The 24,966-nt window shown below is 51.8% G+C and overlaps 1 protein-coding gene across 1 annotated transcript in view; it reads right to left on the bottom strand.

Moving 5' to 3' along the window:
- The window catches only part of Lrsam1 (leucine rich repeat and sterile alpha motif containing 1), a 37,842-nt gene that overhangs the window by 6,558 nt on the left and 6,318 nt on the right, over positions 1-24,966 (bottom strand). The window contains exons 7-20 of the mRNA XM_042681096.1: positions 22,381-22,465; positions 21,448-21,569; positions 19,663-19,753; positions 15,535-15,665; positions 13,389-13,418; positions 12,630-12,752; positions 12,358-12,497; positions 11,478-11,522; positions 9,769-9,839; positions 7,226-7,325; positions 5,210-5,297; positions 4,211-4,285; positions 2,559-2,639; positions 1,245-1,340 (exon numbers count right to left, since the gene is read on the bottom strand). Of these exons, the coding sequence (XP_042537030.1) occupies positions 1,245-1,340; positions 2,559-2,639; positions 4,211-4,285; positions 5,210-5,297; positions 7,226-7,325; positions 9,769-9,839; positions 11,478-11,522; positions 12,358-12,497; positions 12,630-12,752; positions 13,389-13,418; positions 15,535-15,665; positions 19,663-19,753; positions 21,448-21,569; positions 22,381-22,465 (1,278 nt within the window). The remainder of the gene's footprint in view (positions 1-1,244; positions 1,341-2,558; positions 2,640-4,210; positions 4,286-5,209; positions 5,298-7,225; positions 7,326-9,768; positions 9,840-11,477; positions 11,523-12,357; positions 12,498-12,629; positions 12,753-13,388; positions 13,419-15,534; positions 15,666-19,662; positions 19,754-21,447; positions 21,570-22,380; positions 22,466-24,966) is intronic.

The raw sequence follows: 24,966 nt of genomic DNA, 5'->3' as shown, positions 1-24,966 counted from the left end.
AGGAGATCACATCTTTTCAGCTCTGGCTGGTGAGCCTGGCTTCTATCCTCATGCGCAGGACTGGGGCTCAGACATCCTGATGCATGCTATAGTCAAAGCCATCAGCACAGGGCTAGGTTGGGCCACTCCTGCCAGAAGCTCGTGGCCTGCTGTGGCCACCTGAGCCCACTTCTGAGGGAACACTCACGGATGTTTTCAAAGCCCAATCCTCAGAGACACTCAGCTCACCCCTCACAGAGGCTAAAAATAACTCATATGCTCTACCAGGTGCCAGCCCATCCCAGTGTGGCCCCAGAAACCACCAGAAAAGCACATTCGATGAGATCAGAGCAGGTTTGCTTACTAAACACAAATTTTTCTCCCTCCCATGTCTCCCTTTTTTTTTTTTCTGCCTATGTGGTGCTGAGGAATCGAACCCAGGGCCTCATGCATGCAAGGCAAGCACTCTACCACTGAGCCACCTTCCCAGCCCGTCTCCCTTTTTTTGAGGTATGGGTCTTACTAAGTTGTCCAGGATAGCGATGACCTCCTGGGCCTAAGGGATCCTCCTGCTTCAGCCTCCTATGTAGCCGGGACTACAGATATATGCCACTTACCAAACGAGGGTATGCACCAGTTTATGTGGAAAGGCATATATACATAGAAAGATGCACTATGATCTTTACATAATGAAATGTTAGCAGTAGATAGTTTTCAGAAGTGAAATTCTTTTCCTTTGTACTTTCCAATACCCACTGCCTGATTAACAATAGTGTTTCCTCAAAAAAAAGTGCAGTATGGCTTGTGCCTATAATCCTAGCTACTTCAGGAGGGTGAGATCTGAGAACCAAGGTATGAAGCCAGCCTGGGCAGAAAAGTGTGACTCAAGCGGTAGAACACCACCTTGAGTGAAGAATCCAAGCAAGAGTATGAGGTCCTGAGTTCGAGCCCCAGAATCAAATACAATATAAATAATAAAATAAAATAGGGGCTGGGAAGGTGGCTCAGTGGTAGAGCACTTGCCTTGCATGCATGAGGCCCTGGGTTCAGTTCCTCAGCACCACATAAGCAAAAAGAAAAAAGCCAGAAGTAGCGCTGTGGCTCAAGTGGTAGAGCGCTAGCCTTGAGCTGAAGAGCTGAGGGACAGCGCCCAGGCCCAGAGTTCAGGCCCCACGACCGGACCCCCACACACAAAAAAAGAAAGAAAATCTGGCCAAGAGATGCTAGCCCTCCGCCCCGACTGACCACAGAGGCTGAGCACGTACCAGGATGTCCCGCAGCTCTTCCTCCCGCTGCTTCTTTTCTTTGAGCAGCTGCTGGAGCAGGGAGCTGAGAGCCCAGCGCTGCTGGGACACCATCTCCTGCAACACAAGACCACGCCCAGGGCCGCAGTGAGCAGTCTTTGCCCCTGGCACGCAGGATGGCGACGGGTGCTGCCTGGGATCCCCGCTGGCTTGGTTCTGTTGGCAGCTCAATTCAGGGCTCTGACCCACGCCCCTAGGCCAAGTTGGGGGCTAAAGCTCAGCCCCCTTTGCCCTGACATCCACCATACCTCCCATCCTCAAAGCTGAGGCACCCTTCCTGGGCCAGGCATGGGACCCCAGTGATGATGACGATGGAGTGGGGCGAAACAGCAAACAAAGAAATGACAACCATGGTCTCGCTGACCACAGAGCACATGGTGGAAGCAAATGGAGGGTGGCAGAGATAGGGGAGCCCACATGGGGCCGGGGGGGGCGGGGAGTTGGGAAGGGGGACAACACATGCACACTGTGGCCACATCCCCTCATCCTCCTGTCCTTAGGGACCCCACGCAGGCCCTGACAGGGGGGCCCTGCAGCTGTGCTGGGCGGGGCGGTTCCTCATCTCTGAAGCTTGTTTTGAGGCTCTGTTGCCACGTCACCCTCCTCTAATGGCCCAATGCCATGGGAAGACTCCATCTTAGGGGGGACAGAAAGGGGAGTGGTAGGGCCATACTTGGAGTCACGCAGCACCTGGGCAGACCTCTAGGAGCAGGCATTGTCTGTGCACTGGTGGTGGGGGGGGGGAACAGCCTGAGGCCCTCCGCTGAGCATGGACAGGGACCGGGACAGGCAGACTGCGCAAAAGCTGGCACAAGCACGTGCCCCACACACCTGTCCCATCCAGATCCATGAGTGCATGGGGGCGATGGGAGCCCGAGAAGGGAAAGGGCCAACTTTCCTCTCCACCTGCCCGAGTCCTGCGGGTACACTCTAGGAAGAGTCTAGACCATAGCCTGCCAGTCCCCGCTGGCTCCTGAGAGCAGGACACTGGGGGCCAGGCCTGGGCTCGGCCATCCTGAGAAGTCCCTCCACAGAGAATGCAGCCCAGACAGCGGAAGAGCATGGCTTAAAAAAAGGAGCACCGCAGCGGCCAGACCCCAACCAAGGAAATGCGGAGATGTGGTCTGGGGGACCTCCTTCCTCTGACCTCCTGCCTAGCGCCCCGCCTCCTGAGAGCCCTGCCTTGGTCACTGGGGCAGCCCAGGGCCTGGGCTGAGGAGCTGCTGCCCTGGGGCCAGGAGGGGGTGGGAGGGGCGCAGGGGGAGCCCTACATACCTGCAGCGCCTCTGTGTCCAGGGACTTCCTCTTTAACTCCAGCTGAGTCAGCTGCAGTAACTCAGTTTCTATTAACCTAATCTAAACAGAAGATGAGACAGGGGTTTATTTGCATTAACCATGGTGCCGTTTTTTTTTGTGTTCTGCTGCCCTCTGGTGGCCAGAGGTGGGTGGTGTCTAAGAAAGCTTCCTGGGGGGAAGCTGGGGTTGGAGGGGATCTCACACAGAGGAGGTGTAAAAAGAATCCTCTTTCATGGCTTTGGGTACCTGGGACATGACATGCTGTCGACCTGGTCGCTGCAGCTGGCCAAGAGCCCAGCACAGGGCTTGTCCCAGGACGCTCGCAAATAAAGGTGTGCAGGGAAGGAGGGGATTCCTTCTAGATCCAAGGAGAGGGAGGTCGACGGTCACCACTGGGAGTGTGTGTGTGTGCGTGTGTGTGTGTCTGTGTGTGTGTGTGTGTGTCTGTGTCTGTGTGTGTGCATGCATGTGCTGGTACTGGGGCTTGAACTCAGAGCCTAGGCACAGTCCCTTCGGCCCCTTAGCTGGTTTTCTCAAGGCTAGTATTCTACCACTTGAGCCACTTGTCTACTTCCAGCTTTTTTGTGGCTAACTGGAGATAAGAGTCCCAGTATTCTCAGACCTCAGCCTCCTGAGTAGCTAGGATTACAGGTATGCACCACAGGGCTGGAACCATGAGGCCTTCCTCTTGCCTCCACCGTAGCTGTCATGGGGTGGAGGTGGGGGGAGCAGAGGGCGATGGAGTGACTGAATGATGATAGGCTGGAGTTACAAGCACCTGACTGTGCCATATCATGCTGTGAGCTCTATCTGCAGCACTTCAGCAGTGCCCGGGCCATGAGGAGGTATCACTGACCCCACAGTACACGCAAGGGGAGGTTAAGTAACTTGCCCAACGACACAGAGCAAGTAAGCAAGCGCCCTTTCCCTAGGCTCCGAGGGGCCCACCCACCCTGAGAGCGGGGGTCTGCTCACTCTCTCAGCTGTCTGGGGGGGAGTCACACCTGACACAGTGACCTGCCCATGGCCGTGGGGCCTCTTCTGTCTCTGAGCCCCCTGGCCCTTCCCACCCTCGGTCAGAGGGATGAGCTTCATGTCCAACAATGGGGGACTGAAATTTAAAAAATAAAAATAAAAATAAAAGTAAGTTGGTTTAGATCAAATACAACGAGGAGAAAGAAAACCATGCAAAAATATGAATCGGAAGTGTGATGGGATGAGTGCTCCCATAGCCTGGAAGCTGGCCCCCGCTGCAGCCCACTCAATAGCAGCACCGCACGCCCTGCTCCACGCCCTCGGAAGCAGAGGCCCCACCTCAGCCCTGCTAACGGCGGCCCAGGGAAGCTTCCAGCTCTTGTTCAGTTGCCTGGAGAGGAACCCCTGTTGTCCTGCTATGCCAAGGCCAGTGCAGAGGCTTCCCACAGTCACACATGTCCCGGCCAGAGAATGGGCCACCCCAGCTGGGTAGGACTGTGGCCAGGGCCGAGGATGAGGACATCTCCAGGCCCTCACCAACAGCCCAGCCCTGGTCTTCCTGAGGAGTAGGAGGAACAAGGCAGGCCCCTCTGGCGAGCCGGTGAGCAGGCTCTCCGCTGCGTGACTGCAGCCCTGCACTCCAACCCAGCACTCACCTGGTTCCTGATCTGCCGGTGCATGAGGTCTTTCTTCACCTGGAGGGCCTCGAACGCAGCCTTCTGCATGGCACTCTACAAGACACCGTGCCAGGCTGTTCAGCACAGGCTGCACAACCCAGGCCGTGCATCCTGGCCTTCCCTGGAGCCATCTGGGGATCAGATCTGTGTATTCCGGCGTAGGTAATTCCTATGTTTCTTAAGAGAGAGAAACTAGGCCGGGCGCCAGTGACTCATTCCTGTAAGCCTGGCTATTCAGGGGGCTGAGATCTTCTGAGGACAGTGGTCCAAAGTCTGCCCAGGCAGGAAAGTCTATGAGACTCTTATCTCCAGTAACCTACCAAAACAAAAGCCAGAAGCAGTGCTGTGGCTCAAGAGGTAGAGTGCTAACCTCGAGCAAAAAAAAAAAAGCTCAGAGATAGAGCCAGCCCTGAGTTCAAGCCCCAGGACTGGCACAAGAGAGAGAGGAAGAGAAAAAGAGAGAGAGAGAGAGAAAGAGAGAGAGAGAGAGAGAGAGAGAGAGAGAGAGAGAAACTACTGTCTAACTTACTTAAATTTTCAAAACAGTTCTTAATAGGGCTGGCACCATGTCCCACTGTTTTATGGTAGCTAAAGACGAGCCTGCTTCTGCTATCATGTCCCTGATGAGGAAGAGGCTCAGAGCTATGACTGGCTGACTGGGACACAGTGTCCCCCACACGGGGCGGGGGGAGGGGCGAGACCACCAGGGGCAGGTACCTGGAGTGACAGGTCTCTGACAAGGCTTACAGATACCACGTCATGTCACTTTGGGAGAACAGAGATTGGGGCAGGGCTAGGTGACCCATGGGGACAGGCAGGGCTGCTTCTTTAGGTTCAGGGCCCAGACACCTCTGGGTGTCTCAGCCCCCCTGACCCTTGGATCCTGATGTTAGCACAGCTCCAGTGTCTCAAAGTCCCTGGGTCTTATGTGAGGTCTAGGTCAGGACCCCTGTCCAGCACCCCTGGCCCAAGGCTTACCTCCTGTAAGATCTGGCTGATGGCTTTGTTCTGATCCATCTGCTGCCATGACAGAATCTGCTGGAACCGCTCATCCATTTCAGCCATGCTGCCAGAAAGACAGCTCTGTCACTCAACATCTCCTGAGCACCTGCTCTGTGCTAGGTGTCTTGGAGGAGATCAAGAGAATCATGTTTCCGCCCAGCAGTACTGCCAGCGCTCCTGCTGGGGGGCGAGGCCTCAGCGGGGCACACTTGGGGTTTGAGTCTTCTGGCTGGGGAGGAGGGCAGTGGAGCTGAGAGCTGGCAGAGACACCAGGTCCTCTGGCTCAGCGCCACTGAACCCCGCAGCAAAGGCCACCTGAGGTGAATACCTGGCCTCTCCCTGCCCCATACGCGCCCTCAAGCTGCCCATGAGCCACTGGGCTGGAGTAAAGTCCCTGTGTTCCGGGCTCAGCCCTTTAGGAGGCTGTGGCAGGTTCAAACCCCATGCCTGTTTGGTCTTAGCTCTCAGATTGTTCCACCCTTGTAACCATTTTCCGGAGCCGGGGTGGAGGCTAAGGCTCCCGCCACAGCTCCACGGGCAGCTCCTGGAAGTCACCTCGCTTTTTTTTTATTTTATTTTTTGGCCACTTCTGTGGCTTCAAGGGTACTGTTCTTGAGCTTTTATGCTCAAGGTTAACATTCTACCACCTGAGTCAAAGCGTAACGTATGGCTTTTTTGCTGATTAATTTTAAAAAATTAATCAGGGCTGGGAAGGTGGCTCAGTGGTAGAGCACTTGCCTTGCTTTCTTGAGGCCCTGGGTTCAATTCCTCAGCACCACGTAAACAGAAAAAGCTGGAAGTGGTGCTGTGGCTCAAGTGGTAGAGTGCTAGCCTTGAGCTGAAGAGCTGAGGGACAGCGCCCCAGGCCCAGAGTTCAAGCCCCACAACCAGCAAAAAATAAGTAAATAAAATAAAGCACACACACACACACACACACACACACACACACACACACACACACACACACACACACAGAGTGTCTCAGATTTGTCTGCCCAGACTTGGCCCAGAGTTCAAGCCCCACAACCAGCAAAAAATAAATAAATAAAATAAAGCACACACACACACACACACACACACACACACACACACACACACACACACACACACACACACACACACACACACACAGAGTGTCTCAGATTTGTCTGCCCAGACTTGGTCTGAACCATGATTCTCAGAGCTCAGTGCTCTGAGTAGCTAGGGTTACAGGTGTGACCACCGATGCCTGCTCACCTCACTTTTCTGATAAGAAATTCACAGCTTAGGAAGCAAAAGCAACTCACCCCCAGGTTCACAGTTAGCCAGTAGAGTCCCCCATGCCTGGGTTCCTGAGCACCAAGTCACCCATCAGGAAAGCAGGGAGATGCCAGCATCTGAGGACTCAGGAAGTTGACCCGGTGGCCAGGAGGGGGCAACATGCAGGGTGGCCAGGGCTGAGACTGTGATCTGAGCAGCCAGGCACCGACTGAGCTTTTCCCCACTGCTCTGCTGGGTACCTGGAACCTTCCCCAAGCCCACAGGGCTGTGGTGAGCTCAGCGCTTTGGACCCAAGTGGCCATCAGCACGGAAGCAGCTATGCATCCCCTAGCACATAACATCCCCAACCTGTGCCCCTCCATGGTCAAGAACACCCCTATTTGGCCCCCACCTGACTGTGCTCTGAGACTCTACGAGCCTGCTTTGACACTGCCCCTCACAGATATGCCAGGCAGCCAAGCACTGGGCCTGTCTGTGCCTGGCTCACAACATAGCGAATGTGTGACACAGGAAATGGTGGTCTTCTCTGGGGCCAACCCAGGCATGAGGTCCTTGCTAGAAAAATCTGGAAGGCCAGGATCACTTGCTTATAACAGCTTTGTCGAGGCTGGGCAGCCCAGGGCAGGGGCCACCAGTACTCAGCTCTTTCTTACCCCAGTGTTAGGGGTCTGAGGTGGCTCCCTGCAGCTCACCTGGAATCCCCCCCCCACCTTCCCACCCCCCGCCCCTTACCTAGAACAGGCCTGCTGGACCAGGCTCTGCCTCTGAGACTCATAGGCCATCTGGATGAGGCGGCTCTTGCAGCTCTCGGTCAGCATTTGCTGCATGGCGGCTGCAGACAGGTGGGGTGGGTGGATGAGAAAGGGACATGCAGCAGGACTTCCTCTGCTGCTAGAGACAGGACTTGAGGCTTTCCCTACTTACCTGCCTGCTATTCAACCTTAAACTGAGGCTCTTTTTAATTATAAAAGTAACTTAAGGGCTGGGTTAGTGGTAGAGTGCTTGCGTAGCAATCATGAAGCCCTGGGTTCGATTCCTCAGTAACACAGAAGCAGAAAAAAGCCAGAAGTGGTGCTGTGGCTCAAGTGGTAAAGTGCTAGCCTTGAGCACAGAGAGACTCAGGGATAGAGTCCAGGCCCTGAGCTCAAGGCCTAGGGCCGGAAAAAAAAAAAAAAAGTAATCTAAGCTTGGAAGGCTGGTTAGCCATATAATACCAAACAATCTTCTACAGCCCTGAGACCCAGACATATTACATTTTGATATATGGTCTTCCAGTCAATTTTTATGCATGTTTATAGGTTTGTAAAAATTGACATAAAAGAGCCAGGCACCAGTGGCTCATGTGTGTGATCCTAGCTATTCAGGAGACTGACATGGAAGTTTGAAGCCAGCCTGACAGGAAAGTCAGTAAGACTCTTCTTTCCAACTAACCATCAATAAGCCAGAAGTGAAGACTAGAAGTGAGGGAAGGGGTGACACTGCCCCCCCAAATGTACTCTTTACCTGACTTATGTAACTATAACCCCTTTGTACCTCACCTTTATAAAACCAATAAAAAATAAAAAACAAAAAAGCCAGAAGTAGAGTTGTGGTTCAAGTGGTAGAGTACCAGGCTTGTGTGAAAAAGTAAGAGATAGCTCTCACTGAGTTCAAGCCTCTGGCACATACAAAAAAAAAATCAAAATCAAGGATTTTTTTTTTTTGTCGTCATAGGGCTTGAACTCTGGGCCTGGGTACTGTCCCTGAGCTCTTTAGCTCAAGGCAAGGGTTCTACCACTTGGAGCCACAGTGCCACTTCTGTTTTTCTGGTGGTTAACTGGAGATAAGAGTTTCATGGGCTGGCTTTGAACCTCAATCCTCAGATCTCAGCCTCTGAGTAGCTAGGATTACAGGCGTGAGCCACCAGTGCCTGGCAAAAAGCAGAGACTTTTAAGAACATTAAAAGATCCTTGTTCAAATACCTTAGTGAACATTTGACTATTTGACAAATTTCTGAGAATAATTCCAATAAACACTTAATGCCATGGATAATACATCGGGTTTCCTTTCCACTCACTGAGCATGCGGCTTACAGGACAGCTCAGCATTGCGTGCCTGAAACTCAGGGTTACCTCTTCCTGCTTTTTTTTTTTTTGGCTGTCATGGGGCCTGAACTCTGGGCCTGGGTGCTGTCCCTCAGCTCTTCAGGTGTAGACTAGCACTATACCACTTGAGCCTCAGCCCCACTTCCGGCTTTTTCTGCTTATGTGGTGCTGAGGAATCGAACCGAGGGCCCCACGCATGCAAGGCAAGCGCTCCACCACTGAGCCACCTTCCTGGCCCTCCTGCTTTTGTTTCTTCTTTTTTTGTGCTGGTCCTAGGCTTTACCATAGGGCCTTGGCACTGTCCCTGAGCCTTTTCACTGAAGGCTGGCTCTCAAGCACTTAAGCCATAGCTCTAATTCTGGCTTTTTGGTGGTTAACTGGAGATAAAAGTCTCATGGACTTTCTTGCCTGGGCTGGCTTCGAACCTTGATACTCAGATTTCAGCTTCTTGAGTAGTTAAGATTATAGGTATGAGCCACCATTGCCAGGGTATCTTTGGTAAGCCTAGGCAAAAAAAAAAAAAAAAATTCCGGAGATTCTGTTCCCACCAATGGCTGGGCATTATGGCAGACACCTGGAATCTCAGCAAATAGGGGAGAGGGAAACACAATGGCTGGGAGCAATGTGATGCCCAGCAATACAGGGAAGCTCCAGTTGGAGGACTGCAGCCCAGGCTGGCCAGGGTATCAAGCCAGACTCTACCTTGAAATTTACCAAGGCAAAAAGAGCCTGGAGACAAGACTCAGGCAGTAGCGTGCCTCTTCCCCAGCTTGAGGACCATGTGGCGTCTGGGACCCTTGGGGCATGTCGGGAAGGGTGGGGTGCCTGGGAACTAAGAGGGACAGTCCTCAGCTCTGGGTAGCCGAAGTCAGAACGGCCAGATTTGGACATGCTCAGAGTTGGCCAGCTTGGCCCCAGCTGCCCTCCTGATGGCCAATGAGGTGGGGAGGGGAGAGTTATGGTCTCCCCCATTTTATTGAGAGGACAGCCAGGGGCCAGTGATGTCTCTGTGGTCTCATAGCTGGTGTCTGTACCCAAGCCTAACAAATCCTAGAGCCCAAGCTCCAACCGGGACTTGCCTGTTGCTGCTCGGCTCCGCTCCGCATGTGACCAGCTGGGAGGGGGCTGTGTACCACCAACCCAGCTAAGTGCTGCCTGCAGGGCCCTCGGCCTCCCCAACCCACAACTCACAGGCGATCTCTCGGCGCCGCAGGTTCTCTGTCTCTTCCTGGGTTATGGACATCAGCTGCTCCATTCTTATTCTAGAAAAGAACATCCACCCTAACATCTTCAGCAGGGCCTCCCACTGCTCTCATACTGTCTCCTCTAGGAAGCTCATCCTGATTTCCCACAATGTGCTCCCTGAACCCCAGGGCATCACCCAGCTCACGTAGGGCCTTGAAGGCAAGAATGCCTTGTAAAGATGAATATGCCCTTAGAAAAGTGGCCTGGGATGTCCAGCACCAGTGCCCAGCAAACAAATGGGAAGATGTGGAATACTGCCCATAACTAAAGATAGCCAGGTCTCTTTACCTGTCATACTGGTTGAAATGAAGAACACTGAACCAGTCATGATGGTGCATGCCTGCAATCCCAGCACTCAGCAGGTAGAAATCAGGAGGATCTTAGTTTGAGGCCATCTCCACCAAAAAGTTCTCAAGATCTCATCTCAGCCAATGAAAAAAACTGGGTGTGGTATCATGCACCTGTCATCCCAGCCACAAGGAAGTGTACATAGGAAGGTCACAGTTTGAGGCCAGCCTATTTGAGTCCCTAGTTGAAAAACAACCATAAACCTAGTTACTCAGGAGGCTGAGATCTGAGGATTACAGTTACGAGCCAGCCTGGGCAGACAAATTTGAAAGTCTCTTCTCTCCAATTAATTAGCAAAAAGCTAGAAGTGGAGGTGTAGCTCAAGTGGCAGAACACCAGCCTAGAGCAAAACAGGGGAGTGGGAACTTGAGGCACTGGGTTGAAGCCTCAGTGCTGACACCAGAAATAGAACAAAGGGAAATAAAATAAAAACAAAACCATAACAAAGCAAAAGGAATGAGGATGTGGCCTAACAGGTGCAAGGCCCTGAGTTTAAACTCTAGTGCCACCCCTAAAAGAAAATGCCAGGTATGGTGGTACATGACTATAATCCCAGCACTCTGGAGGCACATGTAACCCCACCCGCATCCTTCCTTGAGCAGCCTCATGGACTTCCATGCCTGGGCTGACCTGGAACTGTAGTCCTCCCAATAGTCTCCTGTGTATAACGATGAGCGGTGCTTGCCACTGAACATAGCTGAACTGAGAAGGAGTCTCATGAACTTTCCCCTCTAGACTGGTCTCAAACTGTAATCCTCCCAGTCTGTTTCTTAAGTAGCAAGGATAGGCATGAGCCACTGGTGCCCAGTTTTAGATCAAATACATTAAAATAAGAATTGCATCGATGCAGAACACGAACATACTTTTTTTTTTTTTCTGGCCACTATTCCCTAAAGAATAGTAGCTGCACTGACAGGCTTTCTAAGGCATGGAGAGAGAAAGTGACGGGCAGATCTTTTCTCGTTTAGTTAAGGACTTTAAGGACTTTAAGTTAAGGACTTAGTTAAGGACTTTAGTTAAGATCTGCAGGTTTTTGAGTCTGCAGGGACCTGAACCAATCTCCCTCAGACGCCAAGGGACAAGTGTCTCCAGTCCTGTTTATTTATATCCTGAACTTTTTACTAGTCAGACTATAGCTGGGCATTCTGCATCCAGCCTGGTTCCTTGGCTTTTGGAGTTTTTCTCAGGAGCAGGCATGTCCTGAAGCCCCTGACAGCAGTGAACACTTGTAATCATGTCCTCTGAGAAGTGGTCTCCGCACGGCACGTTCCCCCCACAGCGCAGCCCCGGGAGGACACAACTCTTACCTCTCATTCTCCAGTGACTTCAGAATCTCGGAGCTTTTCTTTTGCCTGTGGAGAAACCCAGAGAAGGCCTCTGTGGTCACAGCAGGCCCCTTCCAACTGTGCTGCCCCCACCCGCTGTCTGGACACAGCTCAGCGGACCCCAGCCTAGAGCTCAGGCGGCTGCGGGGGAGGGGAGTGGCTGTCCTGGGCCTCACCTGTGAAATGAGAATAAAACAAACAAAACGTTTCTTGGGTTGTTTGTTCAGCCAATGAGAAAACCACAGAGTGGTTGGGAGTAACAAGTTCTAACGAATGGTGGCCTGACTCCTGACTCCCGTGGTTCTTTGTCATTGGCAGGTGTCAGGGATGGAAAGAAGCAAGTCTGGAGGCAGTGGGGGTAGAGCTAATGTCAATTTCTGGAATCTTCCTGCAATGGGCTCGCTAACTAGGCCTTCTCAGGCTTCTTGAGATCCCCATCTGGTCCCTTTCTCTCCAGCTTGGTGGCTGCTACCCTGAACAGCATTTGTTAAGCTAGATCTCACTATAGAATAAATGGCTGACCCTAGGCAATAGGCTATTTAGAATTCAAAATCTTAGAGCAGGGCTTGGCCTTAGCTACAGTGTTAAGCCCATCTATTTTACAGAACATAATGGGGCCTGTGGGGCACACTTACCTGAGGCCTGGTGTGTGTGTGTGGGGGGGGGGTGGATGGACAGAAGAGTTCCATGACAGGAACCCAGACCTGTAATGCTGCTCTTTATGTTGGTGCACTGAAGCACCAGCCTGGACTTAGGCAGTGGAAGACTTGGCAAGTACAGAGATCTTGATTCAAGGGTGGGAAGGAGCCCTCTCAGGGCATCGTGGAGGGCATTCTGGCTCCAGGCCAGGCCAGGGACTGACCTCTGGTTGTCTCGCAGGAGTTTCTGGATGCGGCCAGCGATGGTCAGCTCTGTCTGCTTCAGCTGCTCCTGTAGCCGCTGTCGCTCTGCATCGAGGTAGCGCTGGTGCTCACTTAGTTCCTGCTCCAGCCGTGTCTGCTCCTGTACACCGAGGCAGGGATCTGAGCCGCTGGGCCCCGCAGTGTATACCATGGGGGCTGTGGCCTGGGTGCTGCACAGGGCCCCCTGCCATTCTGCCTCAGGGGGCCCTTCGTTGTCAGGAGGGGCACCAACCTCCTTGACTGTCTGCAGGATCTCGTCCTTCTGGCTGTGGCTCTGCTGAAGCAGCTGGGCGTGCTGCCGCTGCCCTAGCTCCAGACGCCGCTCGAACTCCAGCTTCTCCAGCGCCTTTTGCTCCTGGGGGACCGACACCAACACCCTTCACTTCTGACCACAGCCTGCAAGAAGCCGCTCCCCAGCCTGGCTCCAGTGGCTCATGCCTGTCATCCTAACTACTCAGGAGGCTGAGATCTGAGGATCACTGCTTGAAGCCAGCTAGGGCAGGTAAGTCCTTGAGGTTCTTGTCTCCAGAGCCAGAAGTGGAGTTGTGGCACAAATGGTAGAGCACCAGCCTTGAGCAAAAAAGCTAAGGGATAGCACCCAGGCCCAGGCCCTGAGTTCAAGTTCCAGTACAGGCAAAAAAAAAAAAAAAGCTGCTGGCGCCCCCCTGTATATCACCTTTATAATAACAATAAAAAAAATTAAAAGCAGGGATGGGAAGGTGGCTCAGCGGCGGAGCGCTTGCCTTGCATGCCTGAGGCCCTGGGTTCCATTCCTCAGCACCACACAAGCAAAAAGAAAAAAGCCGGAAGTGGCGCTGTGACTCAAGTGGTAGAGCGCTAGCCTTGAGCTGAAGAGCTGAGGGACAGTGCCCAGGCCCAGAGTTCAGGCCCCACGACTGGACCCAAAAAAAAAAAATTAAAAAAAAAAATTAAAAGCTGTTTCCCCAGGAGTATGAAGCAAAGTTACAGAGTAAGAGGTATCTCATCTTACCTTCCGCCTTTCATAGTCCAAGAACCTATTCTGGGGGAGAAAAGACAGAGGTCAGGAGAAGGCAGCTGCTGTGGTTCTGGCTGGCTGATGGCCAACCATGGCTCCCCTGACTGCTGGCCAGGAGGTTGGGGGGATGGCAAGATGAGAACTGAGAACCCCAGGGTGAAGCCACCACAGGCTCTGGGACAGTGTTGGGAAGGCAGCACTGTAAAAGCTCCATTCCCCAGATGTCTGCAAAACCCACAGCGGCCACCAACACACTGGCACAAAGCTGTGTGTACAACTTTCTGCAGAATTAATTACTCTGCAGACCAGACCGCAAGCTCAGATGCCCGCCAATGGGTCACAACATCATAGGTAATGATGCCTTTTTTTTTTTTTTTTGTGAACACTTTTTTTTTTGTCAGTAGTGGGGCCTGAACTCTGGTTCTGGGCGCTGTCCCTCAGCTCTTCAGCTTAAGGCAAGTGCTCTACCACTTGAGCTGCAGCGCCACTTTCTGCCTTTTTTTTTTTCTTCTGCTTATGTGGTGCTGGGGACCGAACCCAGGGACTCATGCATGCAAGGCAAGCGCTCTATCACTGAGCCACCTTCCCAGCCTTGTGAACACTTTTAAAGTATGAGAGTGTTCAATTTTCCTGATTCTTCCTCAATTTCCACTATCATTAGAGATATAAGCTGGGGGCTTGCTGGGGACTCATGCCTGTAATCCTAGCTACTCAGGAGGCTGAGATCTGAGGATTGAGTTGTTTTTTTTTACCCTAACCCTAACCCTAACCCTAACCTGAGGATTGAGTTTTGAAGCTAGCCTGGACAAAAAAGTTCATGAGACTCTTACCTTCAATTAACTACCAAAAAGCTAGATGTGGAGCCAAGCGAGAGCATGAGGCCCTGAGTTCAAGCCCCAGTACCAATACAAAGAAGGAAAAAGAGGAGGAAAAGGAGAAGAAGAGGAAGAGGAGGAGGAAGACGAGGAAGAGGAAAGAAAAAAAAAGAAATGTAAAGCATTCACATCAGCAGTGAAAGCAGGAAGGGAGAAACTAAGAGCCAGAGACTGGCAGAAGAATTACTGAGAATGCTGGGCACTAGTGGCTCACGCCTGTAATCCTAGCTACTCAGGAGGCTGAGATCTCAGGATTGCTGTTCAAAGTCAGCTGGGGCAGGAAAGGCTGTGAGACTCTTATCTTCAATAAACCACTCAAAAAACCAGAGGTGGTGCTGTGGCTCAAGTGGTAGAGCACTAGCCTTGAGCTGAAGAGCTGAGGGACAGTGCCCTGGCCCAGAGTTCAAGCCCCATGACCGACAAAAGGAAAAAAAAAAAAGAATCTCTGGGAGATAAAGCCAGGCCTACAGGCAGCTGACATTCCTGCCCGTGTCCCTGTGATGCCACCCTGACCTAGGGCTATCAGAGGGCCTGATATGTGAGCTTCCGGTGTGGTGTGAGATGTTTGTTGCAACCCTGTCTCTTAGGAAGCTCTGCCCGGCAGAAGAGGCAGCCTGTCATCAATTATTTCAGTGTACTTGATACAAGGTGACACTGAGCCCTGTAAAAGCAAAATGACCTTCAACCTGAGAACCGAACGGTGATATTGGGGAGAATTCAGACTCAGGAACCATTGGTTCAGGAAGTGGCACTGTGGCTCAAGTGGAAGAGCACTAGCCTTGAGCTGAAGAGCACAGGGACAGCGTCCAGGCCGAGTTCAAGACCCACGACTGACCAAAAAAAAAAAAAGGGAAGGAACCATTGGATCAATGGCCCTAGTGGGAAGGGATGTGGCTTGCTCAGGAACAGAGAGAAACCTGGACCAATGATGTTTGGTGAGCTAGTATCTGAGGCTTCCACACAAGGGCCTAGAAAACAAAGCTAAGCCTACCTGTCAGGATAAAGCTCCTTACTTTCTACAATTAATATATGCTAATAATAATAGTAAAAAAAAATCCCCCAAACCTCCACTCATGTCTATGACAAAAGAAAGAAAAAAAGAAGCTAAGCCTGTTGGACTGAATGGAGAAATTTTGGGGTACAGCAATGAACATATCATGCCAGTTGTCTCCCCCAATACACACGTGGGCACATCCATGTGTGTGCACACCTTCATGCACACCACCATGCATGCGCACTCACAGCAACAGGCAGGCTAAGCTCACCTGCCATTCCACCTCCTCCCGGGAGAACCTGTCTGTGGGCCCATCGGGGCTGTCCTGGGAGATCTCAGCTCCATTTGGCTCCAGAACAGGCAGTAGATACTGAGAAGGGGGGTAATATTCCAGCCCTGATTCTGCAAGAGAGAGACACAGGCTGCCAGGGAGGCCCCCGCCCCCCACCTCTGCCCTTGCCCCACCTTCCTCCTGCTCTCCCTGGAAGCTCTGCCCAGCTCAGTCCTGTGTGCTCTCAGTGCTTGCTGCTCCTCTGGGCCCACCATGTGTTCACATGTGTTAACCAGAAATTGGCAAGTGCTCAGTGCAGTGTTAGTTGATGAACAGATGGGCATCTGCATTCCTGAGTGAGAACCCAGAACTTAGTGAAGAAACTGGGGCCCGGACATAGTATCTATGTGTGTGACACCTTGGGCATGACTTTCTCCTCTGGCTCTGACAGTTTCCTCCTGCATACTTTAAAAGGGTTCATGCCTTACACTTTTCTATTGCACTGTTTGGTTTTATCTTTTGAGATAGGGTCTAGCTATGTAGCCCAGGACTTTATCTCTTGACTCATCTGCTGAGTACTGGGATTACAGGTGTGTCCACCAAGTCTGGCATTGTTTGCAACTTTTCTTTTTTGTCAGTTAGCTTCTATACTCCCACTTTGGAATGGTGAGAGTAGGCAACTAACAAGAAATACCAAGTGGAGCACCGGTGGCTCACACCTGTAATCCTAGCTACTCAGGAGGCTGAGATCTGAGGATCATGGTTCAAAGCCAGCCCAGGCAGGAAAGTCCATGAGACTCTTATGTCCAATAAACCACTAGAAAAGCAGAAGTGGCTCTGTGGCTCAAGCGGTAGAGCACTCGCCTTGAGTTGAAGAGCGCAGGGACAGCACCCAAGCCCAGAGTTCAAGCCCCACGACCGACAAAAAAAAAAAAGAAAGAAATACCAGAAGGCAGGGAATCTGTGGCTCACACCTGCTATCCTAGCTACTCAGGATACTGAGATCTGAGGATCATGGTTCAAAGCCGGCACCAGCAAGAAAATCCGTGAGACTCTTTTTTTTTTTTTTTTTGTCGGTCATGGGGCTTGAACTCTGGGCCTGGGCGCTGTCCCTCAGCTCTTCAGCTCAAGGCGAGCGCTCTACCACCTGAGCTACAGCGCCACTTCCGGTTTTCTGGTGGTTTATTGGAGATAGGAGTCTCACGGTCTCTCCTGCCCGGGCTGGCTTTGAACCGTGATCCTCAGATCTCAGCCTCCTGAGTAGCTAGGATTACAGGCGTGAGCCACCAGCGCCCGGCATTCCATGAGACTCTTATCTCTAGTTAACTACCAGAAAAGCACTAGCCTTGAGCAGAAGAGCTCAAGGACAGTACCCAGGCCCTGAGTTCAAGCCCCACAACCAAAAACAATAAGAACAAAAAAAAAAGAAAAAGAAAGAAAGTAATGCTAGAAATAGGCAGTCTGCTGTCTGTCTACACATGAAACAAAAATCCAGAGAATCAGGGAAGCAACACTGAACTAACATCCGAGAGAATGCAAGTTACGTGTGCAAAAGGGAGTCCCAAAGGTCTTCTGGATCTTGGCAGGGTCTCACTGTCTGACCCATCCTGCTCCTTTGTGTAAAGGATTAGGATTGCTAGATGATAGGAGCACAGCTCACAGAGAAGAAAAGCTCAGAAAGAAGAAAAGCTCTGCAGTTGGGCTGGAGGTGTAGCTCAGTGGCAGAAGTGGTAGAATGCCTGCCTAGTGAGTACAAGGCCCTGAGTCCAAACCCAGTGCCACAAAAAAAAATAAAAAGAAAGCTACAGACTCTGTATGTGCGTGCCCTGCTCCCCTCCCCCAGGGCTTGACTGCTGTCCTTGAGCATTTTGCTCAAGGCTAGTTGTAGCTTTTATTGTAGCCACTATTTTGAGTCTGTAACTCCCATTTCCTGCACAGAAAACAGGAAATGTTTTCCTATTTCTCCCTTCTCTATCCTGCTATATTAAAATAAATCCTTGCTAAAACTTAAAAAAAATACTCTTTGCATCACCTTTTTTTTTTTTTTGGTCCGGTCGTGGGGCCTGAACTCTGGGCCTGGGCGCTGTCCCTCAGCTCTTCAGCTCAAGGCTAGCGCTCTACCACTTGAGCCACAGCGCCACTTCCAGCTTTTTACTTTTTGCTTATGTGGTGCTGAGGAATCGAACCCAGGGCCTTGAGCATGCAAGGCAAGCGCTCTACCACTGAGCCACCTTCCCAGCCCTTTGCATCACCTTTATAACAATAAAAAATTTAAATGGGTAAATAAAATAAATAAGCTGGGCACCAGTGCTCATGCCTATAATCCTAGCTGCTCAAGAGGCTGAGCTCTGAGGATCATGGTTCAAAGCCAGCCCCAGCAGAAAAGTCCATGAGACTCTTATTTCTAATAAACCACTCAGAAAACCGGAAGTGGAGCTGTGGCTCAAGTGGTAGAGTGCTTGCCTTGAGCTGAAGAGCTGAGGGACAGTGCCCAGGCCCAGAGTTCAAGCTCCACGACCGACAAAAAAAAAATAAAAAATTTAAAAAAAAAAATAAAAACATGAAAAAAAGAGTAAAATATCAAGATCTGTTGTTTATCAAATTGACTTCTTTTTTCCTGAATTGTTAGGATGGAACCCAGGGCCTCACACTTGCTAGGCAAGGCCTCAGCACAAAGACATCCAGCCCTTATTAGTAGAATCTCGAAGACAATAGCATCAGCCAGGCTGAGGGGAGGAAGGTCCTCATGGGGTGGAAACACATAAGTTCCTTGCTGTACACTGTCCCTCGTGGCACAGTTCACACTGTGCTATGGAAGGTGTGGGCTAAAATGCCACTAACGGTAGGAGAGAGGCTTTGATTTGAATTCAGTCTCACTTATTAACTAATTGGTTAATGTCTGAGAGCATGGCTCACGTGGTAGAGCTCTAGCTCCAATATCAACCAAAACAACCCCTCCCCCCAAACACACAAAAGGGAAACTAACCAAATTCCAATAAAATAAACATGGTTACTGCTATTATTATTATTATTTTGGTGGTAATGAGATTTGAATTCAGGGCCTTGAGCTTGCCAAGCCAGGAGTACTCTACCACTCAACCCACACGTCCCCATTGCTTTTGGCTTTAGTCATCTTTTGAATAAGGTCTCTCATTTATGCACAGGCTGGACTGGACCACAACTCTTTTCATTGGTTGAGAGGAAGTTTTATTAATTTTTTTGTCTAGGTTGATCTCAAGTTGTGATCCTCCCAATATCTGCCTCCTAAGTAGCTGATGTTACACATGTGAGGACCATGCCTGGCTCACTTTTATTTTATTTTGTGGTGCTGGAGACGGAACCCAGGGTCCTGTTCTATCTCTGATCTGTCTGCACCCTGGGTCCAGAGTTCATTTTTCCTCACAAAGAGACCCAACTGATCTGGAATCATTTACATACTACAAAGGTCACTTGTACCATTGCTTCATCATGAATCAGAAGACCATGTGTATGTGTGCCTTGGCTCTGTTCTGAAAGCTCTGCAGACACAAGACATCTACCCTGACTTGCACGTCACACCCCTCTGCTGTTCTGGCCATCAGCAGCCCCAGGTTTTAGCTCCTGCTGCCTTGCCCTGCCCTTCCTCAGGTTCAGGTCACCATCACCTCTTCCTCCATGATCCAGTGGCCTACTTGGCTTCCCATCCCCAGTTCCCTTCTCCTCACAGAGCCTGAGCAACCTTTGAGGAAACAAGTCTTCCTGGACACTGGGCCCGGGCCCCTCTGGCTTCCTCTCCATCTCTCTTCCCCGGGCTCTGGTGCTCCAGACACACTGGCCTGCTGTCCATCACAGCTCAGGCTTCTCTGCCCCTCACAGCCCTTCCATGTGCACAACCTTCTGCACACAGCCTCTCTTTTCCAAGTCCTGGCCGACTCTCAGGTGCCAGCCATGCTCTTGCTCAGGTGAGTCTTCCTACCTGAGATGTGCCCACGTCCCAGCTCCCAAGCCCAGCCTGTGACTTCATTTCAGTGTGTGCTTGCTTTGCCAGAGCCTGAGCTCCAGGCAGGCAGGGATGGCAGCCCTCTGGCCTCTGCTGTCCCAGTGTGGGTGGCACAGGGTGGCTGGTGGGGGCAGGTGGCCTGCTTTTACCTTTGCAGAGGAACTGCTGCACGGCTGCGGTGCCAGCGCCACACACCTCCCGCGGGGGATACAGCATGGACGAGGCGTCGAGGCTCAGCGTCTGTGGACACAGGGGCTCCTTACTGCCCAGCATGACCACAGGCCATGCAGTTTCACAGGACAGAATGAACCAGTGCTGTCTCCCCCGCCTACCAAGCAAACTGACCTCACCCAGGTGGTCCTGGTCACCAGCAATGTGTAGCGGCTGCATGTGGCCATGTACACGGAAATTTTACTTAGCTAAAGTCACGTCGGGTTTAACATCAGTTCCTGCGCCATGTTTTAATGGCTCACAGGTGGCTAGTGGTTCCCTGGGGCCAGCATACATGACAGAACGTTTCCATTACTGACCAGAGTTGTGACCCAGCCCAGTCCAACCCACTGTGGGGTCCCTGAGCTGTCCCGAGCCACGGCTTCCTCAGCCACCACACAGCCACCACACCTGGCCTTCAGCGTGGCCACTGATTTGGACAGTACAGTCAGGACAGGACATTCTCATGGGTAGCACTGAATGGACCCGTGTTGGCCTGCCTGCAGCTGTCCTGAGAATCCTTCTGAGGCCTGTGCCCCAGCAGAGGCCCCTCTGTGGAGGATGGCCATTTCCCCTCACTGTCTGTCCACCCCCTCCCACCTCACCCCAGCCCGTCTGCTCAGATCTGACTGCAGAGAGGTGTCTCCTCGGATGCCTGGCCAGATTTGATAGAGATGTCCCCACTCCAGACACCGAGCTATGCAGAGGTGACAAGCACAGGGGGCAGATCCAGACAGCCTGACAGACATGTCATCTATGACTCTCGCCGTGTAGTCCTGGGGAGAGCCTGCCCACTGCCTGGGCCTCAGTTTCTTCACCTGGTAAGTGGCACCACAATATCTGCCTCACACGATTGCTGTGAAGATTCGGGGAGCTAACACAGGCCTTGACTTAGTAAGCACTGGCTGTCAGTCACATGTTGGAGAGCCTACTTCCCAGAGGACAGCTTTGAGTGGGTTCCTCTGTGTCTCCAGAAGGAAGGGAACCCATCAGCACCTTGTCTTGGGCTTCCACACATTTCACCTGTGTGTACTGCCCAACGTCTGCTGTTCATTATGGCTGCCTGAGCTGACACACACCTCATGCTCTGATGGCATGGGTTTCTGTGTTGCCAGGCCAAGGCACAGCCCCCACTTCCTGTCTCCCTTGCCCTTCCAGCTTCCTAGGCTCCTAGGATCTGGGCTCTAGGAGCAGCACCTTCTGGGCACCTTGCTTCCCCTCCCAGCATACCCTGTGCATCCCACCTCTGGCCTCTCCTTGCCCTGTTTCCTCTCCTAGAAGCTCCTGTTGGCCACGTCCATGCCTACATCTCATTTTCTTTTCTTTTCTTTTTTGGTTGCGAGGATTGAACTCTGGGCCTGGGTGCTGTCCCTGAGCTCTTCAGCTCAAAGCAAGTGTTCTACCACTTGAGCCACAGCGCCACTTCCGGTTTTCTGATGGTTTATTGGAGATAAGAGTCTCACGGACTTTCCTGCCTGGGCTGGCTTTGAACCGGGATCCTCAGATCTCAGCCTCCTGAGTAGCTAGGATTACAGGTGTGAGCCACCAGCCCATATCTCATTCTTCAAGATCTGGTTCAAATGCCACTCTTATGCAGGTTAAACCTCTGCTTACACCTGGCTTCCTGCCCACACATCTGTCTCTATGAGCACTTCAGGATCTCTGGGACCTGGCACCCTGCGGCATTCAGAGGGCACCCCGGGGAGCCCTGGCTCTACACTCACCTCCAGGGTCCGAACGTGTGCAAGCAACTGCGGCAATCTCTGAATCTCATTTCCACTGACGTCTAGAGTGCGCAGGCTCCGCAGCTCCCCCGTGGTGTCTGGCAGCTCCTTCAACTTGTTGTCTGGACAGAGCCCAAGAGCAGAGCTCAGCAACCCAGAATCCTGCAACTGTCCTGCCTGACACTCACAGGACCAGAGGAGGGGCAGGAGGTCAGCTACCACTTACTGAGGACTTTGGAGAACTAGCTATACCACTGTGAACCCCAGTTTTTTCATCTTATTGTAAGATAAAGCCTCAGCACAGAGAAGATGCACGTGATACCCTGTCAACAATCAATAAATGGGACACCACTATTTTGTGTGTGTGTGTGTGTGTGTGTGTGTGCGCGCGCGCGCGTGCACGCATGCCTCCTAGTAGCTAGGATTATAGGTGTGAGTCACCAGCCTCTGGTGGGGACCACAATTTTTACAACTGGTCACATGTACCAGTTAGCTAAGCTGTGTAGAGACCACTTAGGGGCAGGAAACTAAGGAGCTGGGCATCTGAGGTGGGGTCTCTGCAGAGAGTAAGGAGCCTGCACTATCATCTGGGCTGGTCTCAAGTCTCGCTTTCCTCAGCTGAAATGCCCCCACCCCCACAGTCCTCGGCCTGCCTCACAGACTGTCATTCAGAACTGCTGCAGAGGCTTCTCCATCACTCATTCCTTCGGTCCCTCCCTCCGCCCAGATGATCCTGCTGCCTGGCCCTCCTCTCACAAAGCCCTGGCTCTGAGCAGTCAGGGAACCCTCTGGATACACCTGTCTCCTAGCAGTAGGCCTATCTGGTTTGTAGCGTTGCCCCCATGCTTAGTGGCTCAGGGAGTGCCTCCCTTGTGGTTCTTGGCTATGTTAACCAGGAGCTGCCCAAAGGGGCAAGGCTTTCTGGTCACATACCTTTTATATTGAGGGTCTGGAGCTGGATCAGGTTCCCAATGGAGCGTGGGAGATACGTCAGTTGATTCCTTTCCACATTCAATACCTGAGAGAGAAAGCAATGACATAGAAAGCTACACACAGACAGCAGTAACTTCCGCTATGACCCTCACCCCTGCTTTGGGCCAGCCACCAGCCACTGTATTCATGTACCTGTGTACTAGGGTTTGAACTCAAAGCCTTGGGATCTCCTTAGCTGGTACACTACCACTTGAATCTTTTGGTGGAAATAAGAGTCTCATGAACTTTCCTGCCTGGGCTAGCTTTGAACTGTGATCATTAGATCTCAGCCTCCAAAGTAGTTAGGTGTGAGCCACAGGTGCCCATCCCTCTGTGACTTTATTGATTCTTACAAACCCTATTTAGAAGGGAGAGATAAGTATGATCCCATTTGAGAGGTGAGAAAAATGAGGCCCACAATAGTGAGGTCATGTGCCCAAGAGAGCCAAGCCAAGACCAAGCCCTGCTCCCAGCTGAAGCTCCAGCATTTATACCCACTACCCAGTTGGGGAGGAAGAAAAGAAGAGGAAGGGCTAACAGAGGAAGGGGTTGGGTGAGGAGGGCAGGATTAGGCCTTAGCCATCCCAGTGTCAAAAGAAGGGAGCCAAGCCCCATTGCGATCTGGACTAGGTCTCAAGGCCAAAGCCAGTGGTACTGGGACGGGACCCGGGCTGGGAGGATCCCAAGGCTCTGCATCCTCCAGGGTAGGGCACTACACGTGATGGAGGCCAACAAGATGCCACTCAAAATAGCCATTACAAACTGACACTGTGCTTGCTTTTTTCCATTGAGTCTGTCCTTGGGAAGAATGGCAGCATCAGAGATGCAAAGGCAAATCAATAATCAACTATGGCACCTGTCATCCTCTCCTCCTGCAAGAGAACAGCCCAGCTGTGTCCACAGGCTCATTCTGCCCCTCAATCTCTGTATCACTTGCTCCCTCAGCCTGGGATGTGTCCACAGGGAAGAGGCCCAGAGTTGGGACTCCTTGTGGGCACCTCTGTGCTCAGCCTTGGACGCTGCCCCTTAAATGTCCTGTGGCAGGTCCTGCCCAGTAGAGCAGGGAGGAAAGATGGAAATATGTACTGTCAGCTCCTAATTTTTTTCCAGGCTGGAGACCTGTCTGTGCTTCTGTCCATCTTAGGGAAGATGGGGTGCTGGCTAGGCTGGGCTGTCTGGAAGCTATATTGCTTCCTCTGCTTAGGACATTAGTTTGACACAGGGCTTGCAGTGTTTTATCCCAGTGAATGGCATCTTAAAAATTATAAAACCCTTCATGCCTGTAACTCTAGCTACTCAGGAGGCTGAGATTTGAGGACAAGGTTTGAAGCCAGCCCAGGCAGGAAAGTCTGAGACTCTTGTCTCCAAATGGTGCTGTGGCTTGAGTGGTAGAATGTTAGCCCTGAACAAAAGAAGCTCAGGGACAGCACTCAAGCCTGAAGCCCTGGGACTGGAAAAAAAGAACAAAAATAAAAGTCTAAGTACATATCTGATGAACCAAAGGATGTTTACAATGTATTGTCAGGTGTCCAAAAGCTACAAAATAGCAAATGCAGCAACTCAATAAAAGTATCCATATAAATGTCCCCCAATCCTGTACCAAGGAAGGTACTGTGGTCACGGGACAATTGCTGCTGCTCTGCCACTCGTTCCCTGTGACCTTGGGCAGGTTGGGTCCTCTGTGTAACATGAGGTAATGTCACATACATGGTGACAGTGCGCATGGAGGCTGCACCTCCCCCCTCGCAATGCGCCAGGCAGCGAGCTGGGCAGTGGTGCTCTCAGACACTGGCTTTCTGCAGTCTGCAGTGGGTGCTTTTGGGAAGTAAGATAGGGGTTCTAAGATGAATACTGGGATCTCTCAGCCAGGCTTCACAGACACACTGGGCTCACAGCTGAAGGCTGAGGCTGCAAACCACCCCAGAAAGGGCCAGGAAGGGCCACTCCAGCAGAATGGACAGCCCACATGGAGAGGTCCTGCTGGGGTAGGGACAGGAGACGGAGGGTTTAGGTGACTACTAAAGCAAAGGGGACAGAGTAAGAGGGAGGCTTGGAAAACAGCTAAGTCCCATCATTTGGGGGTTTACATTTTCTTTTCTATCTTCTAGGTGCTCGAGATGGAACCCAGGACCTCCTGTATGCTGCATAAGAGCTCTGCCCATGAGCTCCACCCCCAGCCTGAAAAGGATCTTCAGGGTCCCAGTGAAGAGAAGGGGTTTTCAGTGTGAGCAAAATGGGGTCCCCTCCACGGTATGGGGGCAGCCCTGAGATGGGCCTCACACGGTGGTGGCTAGGAGCAGCCACGCCAATATGCAGCTTTGTACAAGGCTCAGTGAAGGGCTGCTATAGCCCAGGAGCAGGGAGCTGTGGGCCAGTGTGAAATCTCACCATGCTTGTAGTACAGGCTGGCCTAGAACTCATGATCCTCTTGCTTCCTCCCAAGTGCTAGAATCCATCTTTTACTTTTGCAAGTCAGGGCCTTGTGCTAACTAGACAGACACTCTACCACTTAAGCCACATCCAAACATCCAATATCCCAGAACCCAC

Source organism: Dipodomys spectabilis, unplaced genomic scaffold (assembly GCF_019054845.1).
Source record: "Dipodomys spectabilis isolate Male_0828 unplaced genomic scaffold, ASM1905484v1 ptg000067l, whole genome shotgun sequence".
Lineage (NCBI taxonomy): Eukaryota > Metazoa > Chordata > Mammalia > Rodentia > Heteromyidae > Dipodomys > Dipodomys spectabilis.
Note: the sequence above shows the minus strand (reverse complement) of the source record. Positions and strands in the feature narration are given on the sequence as shown.